The sequence below is a fragment of the Dicentrarchus labrax genome, unplaced genomic scaffold, assembly GCF_905237075.1.
Source record: "Dicentrarchus labrax unplaced genomic scaffold, dlabrax2021, whole genome shotgun sequence".
Taxonomy (NCBI): Eukaryota; Metazoa; Chordata; class Actinopteri; family Moronidae; genus Dicentrarchus; species Dicentrarchus labrax.
Window position 1 is genome coordinate 14,504,984 of NW_026136713.1, and position 19,396 is coordinate 14,524,379.

The following is a 19,396-nucleotide window of genomic DNA, read 5'->3' on the forward strand; positions in this document are numbered from 1 at the left end:
GCTAATTGCTGTTTTTGTTTGTTTTGTGGATAAATGACAGACAGAAACATTTTAAAGTTGTTGTTAAGATGTTCTTTTTCAAGTTAGTGCGTGCAGTTGATGGCAACACATTTTTTTATCTGAGAACTTTTTTTCAGTTTCTTCGGGGTAAAAAAGTTTCCAAAGACATTGCCATTCTTTTTTTTATATATTAATAGATACGCATAATACATATTTATACATCAGTGGAGGGAGTTTCGAGTTTCATGAAGTTGTCATGGACATGGTTCAGCGACTTAGGTCACATGGTCAGAACTGAGCTATCTCCATGACAACTGCACAAACTCCATTTGTTGAAAAACGCTGAAACCTTGAGCCAAAGGTTTTTGTTTGACCCTGTTAAAATACATAAGACTTCAGTCCATCTGGTTTGTTAAGAAGTTAAACTTTTCCTCTCGTACACTAATCTCATGTAGGTTTGAAAGATGTCTGTAAAATGTTTGTAGTTTGCACATCTTTGCCATCTTTGACATCATGCCATCATGATTTGGATTGACTGAATTTATCATGTTTTTTGTTATTTTACACTAGTTTTCCCAGCTTATAGGTCTCGAAGAACCTTTCCTATCCTCTGGTGAGTTATATATCATTCCCAAATAACTGTTAACCCTGGTCAGGCAGCATTTACAAACAGCGTGGCGATTCGGTGTGCAGATTGAGTAGAGCAAAAAGTTTAGTTTTTACTCATCTTTGAGTTAAAGCGGCTGGGTGAAGTTTATGATGTTGCACTGCTTCCCATTAATGGTGAATAGCATGCATGCTGGTATCTTTATTAAAGTGAATTTGCTCTCATGTGTGAATCACACATCAATAATAGCCTTACTTTATACATGATCCATGAGGTATATACAGAAAGAAAAGCATTGCAAAAAGAACATGCTGTCAATATTTTAGAGACCCCCCAAAATTGAACAAATCATGTATTCAGGGGAGCTCATGTTTTATTAAGAGGAGCCAAGTTCGCCCTGGCTCCCCTTTAGTTTGCACGCTGTTTGCAAATCCTGATAAATTCACTGCTTTATAGACGTGCAGTCATCTAACAGTGGGAAACCAAGAAACAACAAGAAATAAATTCTATGGGCAGATCAGCAGAGATAACTTTGGAGTATAACAGTTCTGGATCAGGACTAGGACAACAGCTGCTTGGATTCCCTTCTGTTACAAAGGATTCCAATGATGAAATTGTTCTCTCATTGGCTAGACTGACAAACCAGCCTCTGGTCTATTTGGTAACCTTCTGTAAATGAAATTTTTTGCTGTTTAGATAGTTGGATTTATAAACAAAACACCAGACTATTGCCATCTGATTCAGTTTCTGCTCACTTCTCCTAATCTTCCCTCCACAACGTTAAACTCATGCCTCCTCTTTTCTTTTCATAGATATGTATATAGAAATGCTACACTAAATCACCCAAGTGCAGGAAATTGTGCTGCACTCAGGGTCACAGAGAAAATTAAAAAAAGCTTTATGAAAGAGATTAATGTAGTTCACATACAGTATCCTATAGAGACAAACATATTTACTCTTTGTTTACATTGTTGGACTATGATGCATCTAATAACTTTGTTTACTTAAACCTTCCTGGAAACACTGTTGAGCAGCTTGATGTTGACTTTGGCTGACTCCTCATTCTTATACCAGTGGCAATGATTTTCCTGAGAGCCTTCATGAGACCACATTACACTTTATTGATCCTTAAGTCATGCGGTAATTACACAAAACATTCTTTCAACACAGACTTCTATATATTTATATTTATAAGAATACATATACAGGCTTTGCTTTGCAGATTCATTTTGAGGCGAGGCCTGGAGGAAGGTATTCATCAGTACAAGGCCCTCCGTTCATTATTTCTAAATGAACGGAGGGCATGGCTTATGCTTTCAAGTTTGAGCCAAGTTCAATGCACAAATGACTTCCAGTGTGGATCATCGATGCACACAATTAACCACATACCTTTGTCTGTTTCCTCTTCTAATCTCACAATAATGTTTTCTATCAACTACATTGATCACACATTCTTTCTCTGAAGGTGTTTTTTATTTTAGAAAAACATGAAAGAGGTTTTTATAACTTTAATGGTCACACTTTGCCTGTGAGCCTGTTAGTATACAGTAAAGAGGTTAATGTCATGTCTTTAATGTTAAGACTGGAAGGCAGTAACTGCCTTGCAAATATATGATTTATTTACTTTTCTACTTCTTCTTTTTCCCTCTCCCTGCTGCTGAGTGAGTGAGTCAAGTTCAAGTTTATTTTTTATATTGGTAATCATTGTGGATTTGTTCGGTGATAGATTATTATTGATTCATTCACTTTGTTTAAATAAATTGTTCTATAATTAGCTTTCACAGCTGTGAAATGTATATATATTTTTTAATGTCCTCTTAGAATATAGTTAGTACTATAGTCAGTATGTTGTCTGCTGGGACCTGTCACTCACTGTGCATGGGTTACCAAACGTTTAACCTCATCTATCCTGAGGATTAACTAAATTATCTAATCTAATTAAATAGATACATGCAAATAGAAAAATTGAATGAAAGAGGAAAAGGGGAAATCGAGGTAGAAAATTGGAGATTAGAGTTCGTAAAGTACACTGGAGCCAAGATGTTCTCCGGGTGCCAAGAAATAATCGCAGTGCTGCATTGTACATTTTTAAGAGGGCTTTATATGACACTGTGGAGTGATTTTCTTTACAAACTTTTATGAGCTGGAACAGCATCTGCATCAAAGATACAAAGTGATTCAAAGCCAGCTGACTAAAGAACTCCCTGCTCCTTTTAGTGCTCTCAAAAGATGGTGGAAGAACAGCATTTTCCAAATCAGAGACAAAGGAATGAAATCAACAAACATGATCTGATGATATGATCTCCGATGGAAAAATGGGAGAAGGATGTTTAGCATATTCAGAGCTGGTGACTTGCACCAACCAAAGACAAGTGGCGCTCTGTCCTGCAGAAGCATGCAGTACAGTACCGACTAAAAATAGTGCTGCAAAGGAAGACAAAAGCCTAAACAAACATCGGCGCGCTCTACTGGGCCTATTCAAAGTCCGAGGAATAGCAGCAAGTGTTCACTCGCTTTCCGTCAGCAGTCACAAGACCGCAACCCCAATGAATATCTTTGGGAACGTTTGAGAAGGAAAAACATTCAAACATCACAAGACAGTCTCTGTGATGCTCTAAAAGAGAGCTGGAATGTGTGCTTTCAAATTCAGAAGAGTTGGTAGGAAAAAAATGTGTGAGTGTGAGCCCTGATGGTGATACAGATTCGGAGAACAGTATCGCTGTGGCAAAGGCGTAGAGGAGATATCTGATTAATGGCCGACTGTATGTAAAGCACTTGAGGCAAATTTGTGATAGTGAGCTAAATAAAATTGACTTGACTTGTATGTAATCTGGGGTTTAAGAGCGTGTCCACATTGATGGATATAAACATGACAGCCTCTTTTTCTGTCCTTGTCCTTCTTAGTCTTCTTCTATCCACACCAAACTTCTGTTTTACCCACGTGAGAACTGAGCTTGTTAAAAACATCACAATGAATGAATTTGAAAAACACACTGTAGGAAAGAAAAACTACTTTTTGAAATCACGTATGTGTGCCTGTTAACCTTCACAGACATAGTGGGTGCATTTGTGCAGCAGCAATGTGGGGAAGCCTTCAGATCTCTTTGTGGTCACTCATTTTTTATTCTTCAATAGCTGATCACACAATAGAGGTGTTGACATACTGTGTTTTTATACTGACAGCTATATAGTATGTGAGTATAAAGCAGCAATTATACTGAGGATCTCAATGCATCAGTTCAGATATTACTGTTTGCCTTTGAAAGCCCTGAAAAGTTCACTATTTTACAGTTCTGCAGTCATCTTCTACAGCTATATTGTGTTGGTCTCTTCTGAACACAAAAGAAGTGATCACAGAAAGTTGAAGGTAACAGTAGGCACATTTAACCTGCTGAGAACACGCACAAAGTGTCTAAACTTGTTTGTCAAAATTGTCTATTGATCTGACCCCCACTAACCAGGTGATGGCCGTAATGCATAATTTGTTCGTCAAGAGAAAGAGGGGGAAGCAGGAGTGATTTAACAATTTCCTTCTTTTAAATGATGGAATGTAAACTTTAAAGTAACAATGTAAGAACACAAGGATGACAAGCGAGATGTAAGGAGCCTTTTTCAAATGGATTTCATGTTTACATGACGTAGAAAATCAGTGTTTTGGTGTGGATATAATTGCTTCAGTCCCTCCAGGAAGTTGTGATATTGCAATCGCAAATTCAACCATTCCCTGTAAATTCTGCATGACCTTGCAATTTTGTCCATTCACCGCAACTATTCCACAAATGTCACACATCTGTGCAAAACATTGATTCATACGTCACCAAACTCACTTCCTTTGTTTCTAGTTGTGAAGATGCAGACCATGCAACACAAACATCCCACATTTATCCTCCACACAGTGTGATTTTATTCTCTTTCTGGTTTCTTGGGTGCATGTTAATAAACATAGTCACCAGTCTGGTCTTGACAACGCCAGCAATGATTTTTTCCAGTGGATCAATCTTTAGAAGCACCTCAGTCGCAGCTTCCATCTGTGTGTTAATAGTCTGTTCATTACATTTTTTTAAAGGGTATTAGGTCGATTGCTCTTAAAGCCTCCAAGTGTCCTTATGTGTAATTTGTTCTTGAGTGGAAACAGTTGACGATCAGCATGAAGTCACACCAGTCGTCCTTTGCACTTCCAAAAAATCTTTACTTTGCACCTGCAGCAACAGGTCTAGTTTACATTCAGGTCCAGCACATTCTTTTTGCTATCATGTCTGCTGCCACGCTGCTTGCCTGAAAGCTATGCAGACACTTGCTTCTCCTGCTGCTGCTGCTGTTCATAAGCCTAATCTCCACCCCAGCATCCACCTCTACGTTCTGAGTCTATGTTCCCCTGAGCGGTGTAGTTAATATTGTCAGTAGGGAAGAGAACTGTGTCTTTAACTGATCACATGAACAGTGTCGGTTTCCTTAAAGGATAAGGCTGATTGGCTCTGATTGAATGGCTCTGATTGAAAAGGTCAAAACCAACTTTGTGTCCATCACTCAGTACTTTCTGATTCCTCCACCCTGTCTGTGGCAATCAGAACATATTATATTGGTTCCTACTGAAGACGTGCATCTTTAAAAATGTGTCAAAACATTTTAGCTCCTCCCTCTGCATGTCAAAGTGACCTTGAACAAGTTAGTGAACCCAAAATTGCTCCCAATGCTGTGCCAATGGTGTGAGCGAATAATTGGCTTCCTGTTTCTGATTGATGATGATTCTGATTAATGTATTGTAAGGCGCTTTGGGTGGTGGGAAGACTAGAAAGGCACTATGTATATATACATTTGGTGCTGTATTTACAGCAGCAGGATGGTTTATGTGGGATTGATTAAAAGTAAACTACAATGCCCGTGTTTATTGTAATAATAGCCAGTGCCCTAACAGTGGACCAGTGAAGATGTAATCAGGATTTAGGTACACAATGCTTGTTAGTAGAGTCATTTCATTGTTGGTTTTGGTCTTTTTGTGGGATTCATTGACAAGAAAAGGAGTACACTCCTGAACTGCACAAAATGAAAACACGCAAACGACAACTTGAAAGACTTTACAAGAAAACCGGTTTAACTGTTCATCTCCAAACTTTTACAGACTACCTCCTGCAGTACAAGGATGCCCTCAACACCACCCGGTCCACCTACTACTCTCACCTCATTCACGCTGGCTCCACCAACCCCAAGGCTCTGTTTTCTACAGTAAATAAACTCCTCAAGCCCAGCGACAATACCTCCAAGTCATTCACCACTGACAAATGCAACTCCTTTCTTTCATTCTTTCAATCAAAAATCGACACCATTTATAACAATCTGTCCTCCGCTCCTGCCCCCACAGCCTGCAATCCCACTCCTTCATCTGCTCCCCCCCCCTTCGCCTCTCAGCCTCTGTCTCAGTTCTGCCCCGTGTCACCAGGGGAGCTGCCCAAAATCATGACAGGCATGAAAACCACTACATGTGTCCTGGATCCTATCCCATCTCACCTCATCAAGGACTCTTTACCAGCCATCTCCACACTCATCACAGAAATCATCAACTCCTCTCTCAAGTCCGGCTCAGTCCCCCGCTCACTCAAATTGGCTGCTGTCACCCCCCATCCTCAAAAAACCTGGACTCAACCCTGACATCATGTCTAACTTTCGGCCCATCTCCAATCTTCCTTTTCTGTCCAAAATACTGGAACGTATTGTCGCCACACAACTCAAAACCCACCTCTGCTCAAATGAACTGTTCGAACCATTTCAATCCGGTTTTCGCTCCCAACACAGCACCGAAACAGCCCTCCTGAAAGTCACCAACGACATCCTCCTCTCCGCTGACTCCGGCCACCTCACCATCCTTATCCTCCTGGACCTCACTGCAGCCTTTGACACCATCAACCATACCATTCTCCTCTCCCGTCTTGAGTCCTCTCTCAGCATCACTGGCACTGCACTTTCCTGGCTAAAATCTTACCTCACAGACCGACAACAATTCATCCATGTCAACAACTGCACCTCCTCCACTGCTCCCCTGTCCCAAGGCGTCCCCCAGGGTTCGGTGCTTGGTCCTCTCCTCTTCATACTCTACCTGCTCCCCATTGGCAACATCATTCGCCACCATGGTCTCCACTTCCACTGTTATGCCGATGACGTCCAGCTTTATATCTCCACCAAATCCATCACCCCGGGCACTCACTCGACTCTCTCCAACTGCCTCACCGACATCAAATCCTGGATGCATTCCAACTTTCTCAAACTCAACTGTGACAAATCAGACCTTATCATTATCGGCCCCAAATCCCTCACCAAAACCACAGACAGTTTCCACCTCACCATTGACAACTCCACCCTGTCTCCATCCCCCCACAGTCGCAACCTCGGAGTCATCTTTGACACTAACCTCTCCTTTGAACATCACATAAACCTAATCACGAGAACTGCCTTCTTTCATCTCAAGAACATTGCCCGTCTTCGCCCATCACTCTCCTTCTCTGCTGCTGAAACCCTCATCCACGCCTTCATCACCTCCAGAATCGACTACTGCAACAGCATCCTCTATGGCACACCATCCAAAACTCTAAATAAGCTACAATACATCCAAAACTCCGCTGCACGTATGCTCACCCACACCCGCACCCGTGATCACATCACTCCCGTCCTCCAGACCCTCCACTGGCTCCCAGTTCCACAGCGCATTCAGTTCAAAATCCTCCTCCTTACACACAAAGCCCTCCATAACCAGGCTCCTTCCTACCTGACTGACCTGCTCCATCGCCACAATCCATCCCGCAGCCTCCGCTCATCTGAAGCAAACCTCCTGACTCCTCCACCCCGGACCAAGCACCGAACCTGGGGCGACAGAGCGTTCTCTGTAGCTGCCCCCTCCCTCTGGAACTCTCTCCCCAAACCCATCCGTGACTGTACCGACCTTCCAACATTCAAATCACTGACAAAAACTCACCTTTTTAAAATTGCTTTTAATGTTTAGCTAAGTCTGATGTGTTTTTAATGTTTTACTATTTGATGTTGTTTGGCTGCTTTTATGTTTATTCTATTTTTTATTTTATTTTTTTTATGTAAAGTGTCTTTGAGTATTTAGAAAAGCGCTTATAAATAAAATGTATTATTATTATTATTATTATAACCAGTGTTATCATTTAATTAAGTTTGTTAAAGAAAAGAAAAACTCATCCCATAATGGTTATTATAGCCAGTGAGTCATCTTTGGCAAAACAGTTTGATAACATAGAAATAGCATAGTGTTGCGAGGGAGAGCGTGTGATATCTGGATGACGTTTGGGTGTGGACGGTGGATGAGCAGAAATTTAGTCCACCTTACTTCCACTTCCACAGGGCGATATTTTCAAGTGTAATATCAATGTCACTGGGACAGCACTGTGCTACCGCAGCATTTTAGTGTTAACAAGTGAAGTTTTTATCGTCAGCGTTGGTTCACCAGCTATAACTCTCCACCTGAGCACCTGAAAAGCGCTGTTAAAACCAGCCCACTTACTCTACATGCAGTGATCTTTAATGTTTTAGAAGCCGAGCAGAGAGTTCGTCAGATGTGCATCTATTATAATCTCATGATGATAGCTCTTCCTATAATAAATGCAAGGGGGAAAAAAGTTTTGCCTCTCTTCTCCACGCCTGAGACATGAGTGTAAAGAATCCATAATTTGATTTATGTTGTCTCCAGAGGGACTTGGAGGGATCTGCTTTACTGAGATAAGAAAGAGAAGTCAGTAGAAAGGAGAGGTGAGGAGAAAATCATGTGATTTATGTGTTCGCACAGATTATCAAAGGACTGCTGTCAAACCATTTATTGAATCAGGACTGGAATGTGTTTTTGGTGCAGAACAGGTGCTGCTTGTACCAGTGTGAAGAAGAGGGTAATTTGAAATTCTTAATCTTTAATAATGAACTGTCAGAACACAAGCTGTAAAATCTCACTTTGAACAGAGAGATGAAAATAATCCCATTTAAGAGGTTGATTAAGGCCATCCACAAAAGAAGACTTTTATTTTGGAACAAAGTCATTTCCATTAAAAATGAAAATATACATTTTCCTCAGGAATGTATATTTAATATATACAGTGAATTGACATTCTAATACCTGCCTACTACCTTCTCTTCTTAAGTTTCTCATGTTTGTTGATGTGTTTGTGTCACAATTTAATGCGGACATTAGAATAAGTTCAGTTTGACCAATCATTTTTGTGGGAGCCTATTTTTCAGCTTTTGTAACAAGTGATTGTTCTTAACTAATGCTGTCCTGCCAATTTAATTCAATTTGCTATTTATATCAGACATTATGTTCTGGCAGGACTTAAAGGTAGAGTTTGACATTTTGGGAAATGCACTTATTCACTTTCTTGCAGAGAGTTAAAGAAGATTGATAACACTCTTATGAGCTGCAGCCTGCAGCCTGTTAGCTTAAGCTTACCATAAAGACCGGAAACAGGGCGAAATATCTCTGCTCAACTTATTTAACATTAACACATTATATCTTGTTTGCTTGATTCCCTCACTAACAGAAATATAAAAATGTGGCTACACAAGGTTTTACACACAGTAACTAGCCTATTTTTTAGCAACTAGCGCTCAGGCTTAGCATCTTCCTACAGTCTATGCTTGTTGCCTAGCAACCTCATGGTAACATACAATTTTGACTTCATGAGAGTCAAAATAAAAATGATAGCTATCACTAACACCACAATACACCTCTTTTTATTTTAGGGGTGTTCTATATTTATATGTGCATGTGTTTTGTTTTCCTCAAAGGGGCATCAGCACATATTTGCTGTGTTACACTCATCCAGTCTGAAAAATAAGGATTGTCAAAGATTCAATCAGGCAATCTCATTAAATAGGGAAAAAATTGCAAAGATACAGTTTGGGCTACCATGATAATTTTGTTCAACTGTGTCCATAACTTTCAAATCAAATTACATCGAGGATCCATAATTCCCAAAGCATTTTGGCCTCATGACAGGAAAAAAAAAATCTATCATTCATAAAACTGCTGTGACGACACATTGATAATTCAGAGGAAATTTAATGCAGTTTTATGAAATCCTCTGCAGTCTGAATCTGCCGTTAGTTAATCAAACAAGAAACAAGGTCGTGGTCTCATCCAGGGTCACGTAAGTGGATGATTGTTTGTTGTTGTCCCTCTGCGACTGTTTCTACTGTTAACCCACTGACCTTTGTTTCCAATGGGGTCACATTAGTCACAATATGTCCCACAACATCAGACACAACACCATAAATGACAGTCCGTCTTATTTTCATGCAGTCCTTTTCTACTTCTTCACTTGGCATCCCCTAGAAGCTCATGAAAAATCACTGTTAAGAGCAAAGTCAAGTGTTTCTGTTTGATGTGGTGAGGGCAATCAAAGATAAATCTTGAATATTACCACTGCACCAATCAATGATTAAAAGCCTGAATCTTCCAGATATTCTTTATGGTTGTTAAAATTGTAAAATATTGTAAAAAGAAATAAGAGCACTGATTAATTAAATAAAAACAGCTTGTGTGACAAAGCTTAAATTACTGACTATCAAAGTACAGGCTGCAGTTTCTCCATTGACAACATTTGGAAAATAATTAAGTATACAAGTATACCACACAATATATGTCTGAATCTTTACAAACAATGTTTACATTCAGTTATGACTCATATATTGATTATTTATAAGTTATGGCATGTATGTTTCACCATAGACTACAACAACCACATACAATTGAAATGATTTCATTGGCCAGTGGAATTAGTAGCCATTACTTCAACATCAAAAATGTGTGACAACTTTTCAACAATACCACACTGAAAATGGACTATACATCGAAGTCAGGGCCGGATTAAACCACTGAGGCAAAAATAAGCTGTGGGCCACCTGATCACACTCAACTTTATTTAGGAATACTCACAGCAACAACAGTTGAATAATTTCTTCTGTGGCTCTGGAGGAGCTCTCGTAAAGGTCTGAAAATAACCGTGATTACGTCTCATAAAAATATGCTATCGGTTGCATTATAGGAAATGTAGGATCTAGTGTGTTTGAACTAACACTAAGGCTTAAACGTCTGACCCCAATTTTAAATTGAATTGTGAATCACGGGAGTGCTCCTTTAAAGGTATTCAAACTAGATTAAAACACAAGGCCTCAAGATCATGAAAAGAATGCAGGAGCCACCTTTACCAGTTCAGTTTATATTGTGCGTTACTGGTGAATATAACCAAACACATTTGCATATTATAAAATTACCATACACTAATTTCCACAGAGTGAACCTACAGACCTGGGACCCAGTTGCCTGCTTTGCCCAGATGGTAATCCAGCCTTGATCAGACTAAAACAATGCCTACTGTACAATCTTTGCACACAGCACAGAAAAGAACCCTATAATGACAGTGTGGTGCACGTCTATTTGAACATATGGAGGAGTGATTTGTATACAGGACACAAAGTACATCACATTTAGTGCTCCAGTGCCACTGTAAACATACTTAATAACTCTGATGACAAAAGATAATGCAAATATAATGTTTCTGTACAACGTGTCTCACTTTTCATTATCCAAATGTCCAAATGTACTATACAATCAGCCAAATTACATTATAGCGATTCAAGAGCACAGGACAGGTACTTTCATGTCTCTGCAATATCACTGTTTCTGTCTTTTGAGTCCATTATGAAAAAAGCTCCTTGTCACAAACGATACACTTCAAAGCTTAAATTTAAAAGCAGCTCCTGAGCAGTTTGGGTGAATACAGATTGATCTTGCACTGAAAATAAAAAAAACCCACAAACAACAACCTGAAGGACATTGTACAATGAATATGACAACAAGAGAACACAACTACATTATTCTGCTAATTAAGGCAACCAACACCATCTAAATTAATATATAATATATAGTATCCACTTTTTTCACTGTATCTGTTTCACCAGATAACCTCCCAGGTAACAAACCTGCAAGTATTTAGTTGACCCCCACCTGATAACAGGACGCTGTTGGTGGGGTGTGCAGCTAAAATGATCGTAACTGTAGCTCAGGAGAAAAAAGAAAGGACATTTTAAAAACAATCCATAAAGATTGTAACACATCCACTGGGATCAACTGCCCCATCGTAGGCCTGTCCCGACAATCTGTCTTGTTTGCCTTTATGTTGTTCAGACATTGGGTGTAAAGCACTCGCTGGTGTTTTACGCTGCATTTTCCAGCGATTAGAGTCTAAAACCAACAGAAATGGGCTGTTCTTCCGAGTCTAAAACTAACCAGGCTTTAAATCTGTGCTCATGATAACCAACCAGTATTTCTCTTTAAATACTGTATTTATAACAACAGTGTACTGACTGTTCAGCTCTGTTATCAGGTACAGCATGTATGTATGTGTCATCCATTCTGCAGCCATTGGCAAATATTCATTAGATACAGTACTTATGTATGTTATATGTTATGTTAGTGACAAATTTTTAACACAACTGAGCTGTTATTGGACTTACAAAAGCACTTGAAACCAGCTGTGAAATGTTTCTCTAATGTTTGACTACTATACAATTGAATTGCTTTTGATTTCTTTCACCTACCAAACAATGAGTTAGTGTTATTCGAAACTCTTGAGCATTTATTAATGGATTACCAACATTTATAACTGCATTATTGAAAAAAAAAAACACACCAGCCAGTTAGATTTTTTACAACCTGAACCCTTATAACTGATCTATAAAGAATTAGTACATTATTTATTAGCCATTGGTTATGAGCAAAGTGTTCCCATTGACTAAGTCACAATGTTTCCATCAGACAACTCTTACAACTATGAAGTGGAATTACATTTTATCATAATCCCCCAGGAAGCTGGCTGATAATAAGACAGCTAATATCTCAGTATTTCACACTTGATCTTGTTAATATTCGCCAGTGACAAATCTCACAAGCTGCACTTCAGTGTTGTCACTGTCCAGCATGGACGTAGCCGGCGGTTGACAAAGGTTAATAATGAAAGGTCTGAGTCCAAAAGAAAAAAGAGCCACATATGAGTGACTTTTCAGTGTCCCTTGTCATCTGTGCATCTTTGAAAGTCAGTGTTGATATTCTCTCTAGTTTTGGCTCAGGGACAGTTGCTGTCCTCGTTAGCAAGCTCACCTCCCTCTGAGCAGTAGATCTGTTTCTTTTTCCTTAGAGTTTCTGTTTAAAACCTTTGTTTCATTTTGTTTTATGTGAAAGGGGACAGTACATAAACACAGACAGAGGTAGAGATATAAAATACATAGAAGTAGAGGAAAAGGGTTTATATGTACATTCAAATGGAGGAAACATGACAGAAACTTGACAGAACACCCCCCCCCAAAAGAAAATAATAGATATTATGATAAATATAATTATATAATTATATAATAATATATGCAAGCCCGTTATTGTTGCTAAGAGTTGTTATGCAGGGCACACATGTGTATGTGTATGAGTGAAAGACTGAGTAAATAAACAAATATAGAATAAAATGAAAGTAGATAAACTAAACCCTAAGTGTATGGGTCACACCTAGACCCTTGGGAGGGTGCTGGTCCATTGCAGATACCCATGGCCCCTTTCAGGAACTGCCAAGAAAGGGAGATCATTTTTGGTTTATTTTTAAACCAACAATTATGTAACTTTCCCACCTTAAAATAACAGCTTCAATAACAGCTTCATTCCCTCTCTGTGCCTTATACACCTGTTCCTGCACTATGTAACTTTTTGCTCCAGATCAGGACATGCGTAGCGCTTTATGGCAATAAGTCACACACCACCAACTATGTCACTGATATTTGTGAAAACTGGATCATATTTTATGGAGAAAATGTTTTCTCATTTTCCCTCTGATGTCTGCTCTGCCTCAACTCTCTGTGATTAAAAGAGTTGCCAAATGTAGCTGTTGTTTGCTAGTTTGCTTAGCCGCTGTACTGCCCTTAACGCCTGGGACTGGTTGCTCAGAGCACTCAACCAACATGCCAGCAGGCGGGGAGTGTAACCAGGCTCAGCAGCTTCTTCAAGTAAATCTCAGACTGACTTGTGAGAGCTTTGTGAAGTAAAAAGCGGCAAGCTGGCCTTCTGGCTGTGGGACTAATAAGTTATATTAGCTGGCAAGCAAAGTCTTGTGTTGTTGCACTTGCTTGATGTTTAGCTGTGCTGTGTTAACAAAATGTTGACTAGCTCATTTTTGATCATAAGCAATGTAATCATAACAAATACATTTGTAACGTTATCCATATTTACCACAGAGCACACCCAGCAACAAATACCAAATCATATAAAACGTTGCTTTAATGCAGTGGACCCAGTCCTTGCTCTATTACCCTGCCCTGTAAACCCCCCCCCCCGAGACTACCACCACCCTGCGCTGGACTCTACAGCTGAGCTAGAGGTGCTGCCTCATCACCACCGTTGATGGTGGGATGATTTCCTGAAACTTCATTAACCGTAACTGGGAGGGGGAGAGAATGGGTCTGGGTGCAAAACAAATAATTAAATAAAACGATAAAACGATCAAACAGGAATGGGTTAATAAATAAATAAGTCGGTGTAGAGCAGAGAATTATGTAAGTAAATTAATATGCAGATGAAAGTGTGAGCTAGTGGGCTGATCTGCAGTATGTGCATTGGTATGAGTGTTTGGCTGTGACCAAGTTTTAGCAGGAGAAAATCCATTAAAAAGTAATAACCATTGTGATCTCATTGCTTATATTGTGAAATAATAACTATAATGAAAGGGGGAAGTGTTGGGTAGATAAATAATATAATAATAATAACATGGGATAATATGTAATTATCATTATCATAATGAGTGCAGGTCATTAGACAAGGCTAGACGTGTGAAGGGAGGTTCATCCTACAAGGATAAGTAAAAAGAGATGTACACTGTAGGTCAGCTTTCAGGGGGAAAGAAGCCCGTCTTGCAGGGCAGATAGTTTGATAATCAGTTGGCATGTAGAGAGAGACAGTGGCTTCATCAGCAAAGGGAGGTGGCTGTTATTTTTAGACATGATTATATGTGACTGTGAGTGATTGAATGAGACATTGTGGTACTGTATAGGTTGAAAACCATTGACGTTACCTGTTAGTCGCGGTTGATATTGCCTCTCAAGCTTCACACCCAGTTTTTTTGTAAGGTGTTCATTTTCGACTTATTTATTTGAAATATCTGGAGAATATTACCTCACAGGCAACACCATTCATCAAGCCACTTCCTTTTCGGGGGCCAGCAGCAAAACATTTACATGTGTATATACAAAAAGTAATCTTTCTGATCAGATGACAGTACAGCGGTAGTTGGGATCATTGGTCGTACTGGATCCATCCGTTTTGACTACCGTGATCTTGGACGAGTGCTGGGAGCTGTGCGGTGCGTTCCTGTGGCAAAGACGCTCGCGGTAATTCTGGGCGAAGATGAGCAACATGAGTGGGTTGATGCAGCTGTGGGAGTAGCTGAGGCAGATACTGATGTTGTAGGCATACACAAAAGCAATAGTGGGGTTGTTGTTGGTCAGGTTGATCACCTGAATGACGTGGTAGGGCGACCAGCAGATCAGGAACAGGGCGATGACCATTAGGACCATCTTGGTGGCTCTTTTAGCCCAAACAGACTGCTTACGTTTGACGCGACGGATGGAGCTGAACACGTGATAGAGGGTGAGTGAGTAGAAGGTGCTGATGATGATCAGAGGGATGATAAAGCCCAGGATAGATTGGTAGAGAGTGTACCAGTACATGTCCTCAGGCCCGTCCAGGTACATCATGCACACCTCCAAATGCTGTCTGCGAACAACTCTGGCGTACAGCATGACCGGCACAGTGAGGAGGAAGCTTCCCAGCCACACCAGCATGTTGATGACGATGGTCCACTGGATGGTCCTCTTCTCTGAGGTGGGGTGAACAATAGCAATGTACCTAGGAGGAAGAAGTTTCTCTTTTAGAGCTGGACTGCAGTCTGAGGCAACAAATGATAAACGCAACTTTGCTGAAGTGCATATCAAGAACATTAGCTTTGCTTTAAGAGGTAATTTTCATCCATGACAAGCTCAAAGAATCAAATCAGGCAAGGGGGAATGATGAAACCAAGTGCTATGTCAGAGGTACACTCTCAATATATTACGTGCTCAGTAAAGTGATGCATGCACGGACAAATTAGTATCATTTAAACAGGGAGACAGGAGAAAGTGAACAGATTTCCATTTAGATTTTATATTTGATTGTGTTTCAATATGAGAAGCTGCTCAGCTAATTTCATCAAAACTGACCTCCATCTTTAGGACATTTGCAGGAAATAAATGGCCACTATGTCATTACTTACACCAAGTGTCATTTGAGTGGAGCAAATTACATATTTCCAGTTGCTCTCTACATGCTACGCTGTGGTCATGCCAGAACAAACATGTATACAACTAGCTGTGTCCATATAGCATTTGAAGCACTTCATAAGACACAGACATTCTAGTAATTTTTTCCAGGAAATCCTGCTTAATTGCAATTAGACCATAAATGAATAGTTTAGCATTCTGTTTATCAACAGAAGCTCTGTTGAAGTTAAATAAATGTACTTTTAGTGTGATGGTCAAATCAATAAGTGCAGATCAATAATCAGTCTCTGTCCTACTCATGTGTTGCCTCAGATCAGCCAAGTTAGATATTGATACGATCAAAACTTACACTCCGGACTACTGGAACTCCAGTGCACTAAATGTTTTATGCTCTGTAGCTGTAAATGTGGCTACATCCATTTAGGTTTTTATACAGAGGAAGAAGCAGTTGCTATAAAGGGCATAAACTGTACCAACCATGTAAGTTTACATTATTGATTTCACTGTAGAAAAACTGCATTAGGGCAAACAGATTCAGGTCCAAAAAGGTTTTGTTTTGACAGCATCCAGACAGTATTTCTTTCTAATGTTTAAATATTTCTCGTGATCCTGTACAAACCTAATATAAAGTTGCTCTTCAACAAAATGTTCTATACTTTTCAAATCTTTTGTGACTTTTGTGAGTCCAAAAAACTGCCACGACATGAAATTACACACGTGTCCTGAGATAAAGTGGTACAAACAGAAGTAACTTGTGTGAATTATGACATGATATACATCTTTTTAACAGATATAACTTGGTAATATTAATATTTGATGCTTCCATTTTCACTATGACTACACTGTGCTCCTAAAGTCAGACAAACAACTAGAAATGTGATTTTGATTAGGACAGGGGCCTGAGGGTTATCATTTGGAGCTGCCGAATGGAAAACTAATCACAATAGTTTCATTGAATTAGGATGACAAATAAGATGTTTAATCTGCCTCGTGAAACATTTTAAAAACTAAAATGATGTCTCCTTTTATTTTTCATAACCTGTTGAGGTAACACACACAGGCTAGACTCTCTGTGTATTTGTTTATTGTATGTTATCATTAGTTTTATCTCCTATAATTAGCTGTTTTTAAGGATTCATAGGGCTGTGCATGATGTGCAACAACAGAGCTTTGCAACATTTAAAAAAATGATTATAGTTATTTGAAAGGACAGAGTTGAATTGCTGTCATATCAAGTCTACTCCAAACAGTGCTGGTAATAATAAAAAAATAAGAGTCCACTTTGTTTTTGAGACCAGTTAAAAAGGATATTTTCCACTACAGGTGTTGCTCCTCATCAGAACACAATTAGCTGGTCTAGTGGCACTATGGAAATGCTTTATGTATATCATAATGAAGATGTATAGCTCTGGGAACAACTCCTGCTCCCGTGATTACCTTCAAATTGGTCTAACACTTGGCAATAAACTAATTTAAATGTTCTAAGTGTGTTCAGATCATAAACATGACATATACATAATTTATGCAGGGAACATTGTGTCTTCATGGGCTGTTGCACAGATCATTACCACTCCATTGATATATTTTTAGATGCACTGTTTAGTGATTACCTCCTTTAAAATGATGGCACCATGGGCACTGGGTAACAGGAGGAAATTATACTTTTACTAATTTATTATTCTAATAGTTTTACCTTTATTCTCAGAGAGGTTTTTTTTAAGTATTATTGTAGTTGTTTAAAAATATATAGTTAAATATTGTATTTCGTAGTTATAGTGTTATACTGGGGTGCTTTAAAGAACAAATCTTACTTTTTTTTCTTTTTAAAAGAAAAATAATAGTAATAACACATTGGCATCAACTCTGTCATATGGATGGATTCATAACTTACCGGTCAATGCACAACACAGTAACAATCCCCACTGTGGTAAACTGGTTGCTGACATCCACCACCACAACCGCTTTGCACATAAAGTTTCCGAAGACCCACTGTCTGTCTCTGACCAGCTGGTGAATGTTGAAGGGCATCACAAGCAAGAACAGCATGTCGGCTATTGCCAAGTTCAACACGTAGATGTCCGAAACCATTTTCTTCTTGCATGCTTTCACTGCGTAGATGACCAGTCCATTGGCTATAACTCCAACTGAACACAGGATCCCATAAATTGAAGGGAATATGTGCATGAAAGTGGTGATGTCGATGTGGTTGTAAGACGGGTGGGTTGAGTTCAGACATGATGGGTCAGTCAAGTTCGCTGTTTGGTTGTTTTTGCAAAATATGTCCGTGTCATTCATCTTCAGATCCTCTTAATAATCGCCTCGGTGTGGTTGTAATTAACGCGCGCACCGGGCGCTCTCTGGCCGGTGTCTGGTCTCCAAACTTGGGCGCGCGCACTCTCCAAGAGCGCGTAGCCTCTTCTTGAGTTAGGTGGATTTCCCTGGCAAAGATTATATGATGTAAAACAGGAAAACGCAGAATCTAATCACGTTTTAGTGCATGAGCAGTGGTGGTCGCAGTAACATGTTTATCTCTGGAAGCAAACTATGATCTGAACATTTACCGTGCGCATCCGCTGTGCTAAACACAGTATGCGCCTCAGGGGCAACTAGTTCCCTCCCTTCAAAGATCTGTCGTACATGTAAGACAAGCAAATGAAAAGAAAGCACTTCAAATTGAGCTTAAATGCCAGAAATCTTGGTTTTTACATCTTAATACCACATTTAAATTAAGGAGGAGAGTAAACAAACTCTCTGCTACATGTTTATTGTGTATTTTAAGAAGTGAAATGTTGTTTCCTAGTGTGATAAATACATAGATTACAAAGGTTTTCAGGTTTAAACTTTATAAGATAACCAAATGGAAGAATCAGAAAGACAGTAAAGATAACTATGACCTCTTTATGGTAAAAGTTTTAAGACAAGATGAAACAGTGGGAAATTTGTGGAATCCAGGATGACTTTGCTTTAGGCCACCTACCGGGAATCTTCACAAATAAACAAACAAATAAATCTAAGGGACTTTTAAAACTGAATATACCCCTAGGCTAAACTAAAGCCACATGGTTCAATTACTTTTACATAAAAAGAGATTTGTGTTCCTTTTTGGTTTTCAATTAAAACACACACTTCTGGAGGGCTTTTGAACACCCCCTTTTTGTTTTCTCCAAATTATGATTAGTTCCAGCTTTAAGAAATTGAACTGATTCAGACTATCACCTGCAATTATGTTTTTAATGGTGAATGTGCCCTGAAGGCTGCTGTGTAACACTCATACTAAAGATATGATTTTCTTCAGAGCTTTGTTCTGACATTATCAGCTTTAGTAGGCCAGTAGCTGATCCAGAGTTTAAAGCAGCTCAGCAGAAAGGGGGTTCTGCTGGAATCTGACCACAGGTCAGCAGGAATAAATGTGAGCTCATGCCAGCTTCAGGTACCTAT

The 19,396-nt window shown here is 39.4% G+C and overlaps 1 protein-coding gene across 1 annotated transcript; it reads right to left on the reverse strand.

The window, feature by feature from the left end:
• Positions 1 to 9,648: 9,648 nt before the first annotated feature.
• LOC127374166 (melanin-concentrating hormone receptor 2) lies at positions 9,649 to 18,517 on the reverse strand. Its single transcript, XM_051419220.1, has 2 exons — positions 17,850 to 18,517; positions 9,649 to 15,548 (listed from the first exon to the last, which is right to left on the reverse strand). The coding sequence occupies exons 1-2, from the start codon at positions 18,251 to 18,253 to the stop codon at positions 14,909 to 14,911; spliced, it is 1,044 nt and encodes a 347-aa protein (XP_051275180.1). The 5' UTR covers positions 18,254 to 18,517; the 3' UTR covers positions 9,649 to 14,908.
• Between the last annotated feature and the right edge of the window lie 879 nt (positions 18,518 to 19,396).